The sequence below is a fragment of the Aulonocara sp. 'chitande type north' Nkhata Bay genome, linkage group LG22, assembly GCF_057382095.1.
Source record: "Aulonocara sp. 'chitande type north' Nkhata Bay isolate Kocher_YH1m ecotype deep benthic linkage group LG22, A_spYH_male_GT1.1, whole genome shotgun sequence".
Classification (NCBI taxonomy): domain Eukaryota; kingdom Metazoa; phylum Chordata; class Actinopteri; order Cichliformes; family Cichlidae; genus Aulonocara; species Aulonocara sp. 'chitande type north' Nkhata Bay.
This window is the reverse complement of record NC_141364.1, coordinates 36,202,728-36,206,152: the sequence shown is the minus strand read 5'-3', so window position 1 is coordinate 36,206,152 and position 3,425 is coordinate 36,202,728. Positions and strand designations below refer to the sequence as shown.

Below are 3,425 nucleotides of genomic sequence, written 5' to 3'. Positions count from 1 at the left end.
TAGAAATATTTGCAAACAGTAGACACAATACACACATTCAAATACTGTACTTTAGTTTTTAATTTTAATAAAGCATTACTATTTTCTACTCCAAGGCATTACTTTTGAGATTATTATATATTTTTGAAAATATAACATAATGATAATACTAGTTATTGTAAACTTTACAAACCACCCAGCAGTATGTAAAGTCAAATTATAAAATACAAGTAAATAACAATTGCAGAACAGAATGTCAGTGTAATGAACACACTTCGTTTTGACAAAGCGCACTGCTTAGGTAAATGATCTGAGTAGTTGTTCATCACTGAGCAATTTGTTAATATGTGTTTCGAGCCAAATAAATGACAGAGAGAGAGTGACGTCAGAACACGTCATACTATAACCTCCCGGGAGCGGACGGAGGGGGTCAGTCGTTGGGATGCGCATGCGCAGAAAGAGTGCGAGCGGCGGGCCTTGACCTTTCGGGAAAAAAACCTCACGGACGGTGACAGCGAAACGGATAACAGTCTTCAGTACCTGCTGGACTTTGAAGCTGTGGATTCTGGGACTGTTAGAAAAGGTAAAACATTTTCATTAAAACCTTATTACTGTTTTGTTTTTGTTACTCGTCATTGTAGCTTGCTGTTAATGTGCTAACAGTAGCGATTAGCTAGATACGTTAGACGTTGAGGTCAGCGCAATTTAGTATCCAACTGTTTTCCTAACAAAACCACTGTTATAATTAAGTGAAGGTGCTCCCAGCTAATTTGAACCTTTGGCTTCTAAAATATGTGGTTCAATTGCGTGCTGCGTACATAACCTAATGTCAGCTAGACCGAAATTAAAATGTAATATATTGTTAAAGTCACTAAAATGGCGCCTGAAGCCTGTTGTGACGTGAGCTCTGTGTCTGCTCTAGAAACTCTGAAATTCTGTAGATCTGAGCCGTACATTAAATACTCACATGAACCTGTACTTTGAATTCTGTATGAGCTGTATAAAATGCAGCTATGCATAAGAGTTTTGAATGAATAATTAGATTAGATAACTCTTTATTGTCTAATCGAATTATATAGAAATGAATAGAAATGTGACATGAGAAGGTGTGTCTTTGACTGTTCCTGCATAACTTAATTTCGGACTAGTTGACAAGTTATGCTCCGGTCATTTGATGTTTCCAAGGTAGATGTTCTTTTGTAATATAGTTCATTTTTTTTGTATATTTCATTTATCCACCATCATACATACAAGCTAAGAAGAGGTCGTTATACTAACAAGAGGTATCAACGCTGGGCCAAAGTTCAGCACATGGTTAAAGTTTGTAATCCAGCCAGGGTGTAAATATCACTCAGCAGCCAGAGCTGAAGCAGGCAGCATCAACACATAAATCTACTCTACCCGGCGTAAATCACAAGAGCACCTCTGACCAAAAAGCTGTAGATTTTTCTTGTTTGCACAAATTAATCCAGAGTCACATTAATGGTGTTCACAGCTCCAACAAAATGAGGAAGAGGAGGGGGAGAAACACAATTAGGTTGAATTACAATTGGATGGAAGTTGAGGACAAGGAGAAGGAAGCTTAGGATGAGGAGGAAGAGAAGCAGCAGGAGCATCTTTAGGGATCCCTATGATGTCATTGAGGTTTGTTTCATTAATATGGTCCTCTCACAAAGAAAGATGACTTGTTTTAGTTCACCTACTTCCTGCATTAAATAGTGATGTGCAAAATGTTGTGAAAAACCATGGAGCAGGTACGTATAGTGCATCTGCAGGTAAATGAACATCAAATCTCTACGACAGATTGAAATCTGTATATTTATCACCCTTATGATAAAACCCACGTCAGCCATTGGTTTATGGACTTTGTATTTTGAAGCCTCAGCATTTGCTTTATTGCTGTTGCTATGTTGGGACCATATTAGGATGAGGGATCAGAATCTGGAGTCATGCACACTATTGTTTCATTTAGTGTGTATCCATAAGATTCGTACAGCAGATCCAAGTTGTGCCTTGAAAACAGGAAAGTCGTCTGCATAGAGGAGAACTGTAATAGCAGGCTTGTACAAAGTGAGGCTTTGTGCTCTCGTTTTACTTCTGTCACCCTGTTTTGATGCAGATTTCACTTGAAATCAGGCAAGAACTGGACTTATTTTTTATAATGTGTTCTTGTGAATTGATTGTGTATCGCATATGTTTGGTTTGACTTTCTGCAAGACAACAGTCGTCCACTGGCCAAAAAAGTTTTCCAAATACCTCCACGTGATCTAGCCTGGATTTAGAAAAGAATAGCACAAAAAATCTGCACCTCCTGCTTCAGATGCAATTTGTGTTTCTGTGTTCAGAGGCAGCGGCGAGAGGGGAGACCTCGGCTCATCCAGCTGGAGAGCCTGACCAGGAGGAGTCGAACATTAACTCAGCTCTTCCAGGGCACCCTGCAGACTCGACTGTTGGCATCGGCGAGGGATGACGTGAACGCCAAACTGGAGTCCATCACAGGTCAACTGCAGGTATGCGAGTCAGACCTTCTGAGGAGGGTTTCACTTTTCTCTCTTCTTTATAATTGACTCTTTTCTCTCTCTTTCAGCTCCTTGTCTCAGAGTGGGAGGGATTTGAAGCACAAAGGGAGGAGCTTGTCGTTTGGTTGGCTGATATGGATGTCTGCCTGAGTGAGGTTGACCAGCTGACAGGAAACACCAGTGAAAAACTGAAACAACTGCAGGTGTGGGCTTGTTTTGATGTGACATATATTTGATATGAAACATACGTCAGAGACATTGTCCTAAACTGGACTAACAAAGGACCATGAGTACAACATGAAACGTACATTACATAACGTAAGGCTGAAGTTCATTGATCATTTTAATCATAAACTGGTTGAAATGTTTTTACTGAACATGCAAACATCTGCTGATGAAAATGGTTGATTTATTGGTCTGTTATGAAGCTATTGCTATTTCTAATGTGTTTTATCACTTTCTGATGTTTTATTAATTAAACAATACATGTATTATTTGTTGTGTTATCTGTAGATATAGTATTTATATATATTTATTTATAGTATAGCAAATATATTTAATTATTACTGTTTAAAACACTAATATGTGACATGTATTAGTAGTGATGTTGTGCTGAGGGTTAAAATGCCCTTTTGTCTTTTGGTATACTACAAAATGACAATAAACCATTAATATATGTCTATGCTGTGCTCGTATTTATTTTACCCTACTCAAATTCAATTTATGATGCATTTTATTTTGAAAGATTTAAAATGGTTTTTTAAAGAACCACTCAAAAAAGGTTCTTTAAAATGGTTCTTTTAAAGAACCATTTGAAGGACCTTTTTAAAAATGGTTCTTTAAAGAACCATTTTTAAAAAGGTTCTTTGAAAAACCATTAAAGGTGCCCCAAAGAACCATTTCTTGATGGTTCTTTGGGGCACCTTT

The 3,425-nt window shown here is 37.8% G+C and overlaps 1 protein-coding gene across 1 annotated transcript; it reads left to right on the top strand.

The window, feature by feature from the left end:
- Positions 1–407: 407 nt before the first annotated feature.
- On the top strand, positions 408–3,151 carry LOC147304603 (uncharacterized). Its single transcript, XM_086280030.1, has 4 exons — positions 408–562; positions 1,475–1,623; positions 2,325–2,489; positions 2,567–3,151. Exons 2-4 carry the CDS (start codon positions 1,567–1,569, stop codon positions 2,732–2,734), a joined length of 390 nt encoding a protein of 129 aa, XP_086136156.1. The 5' UTR covers positions 408–562; positions 1,475–1,566; the 3' UTR covers positions 2,735–3,151.
- The last annotated feature ends 274 nt before the right edge of the window (positions 3,152–3,425 follow it).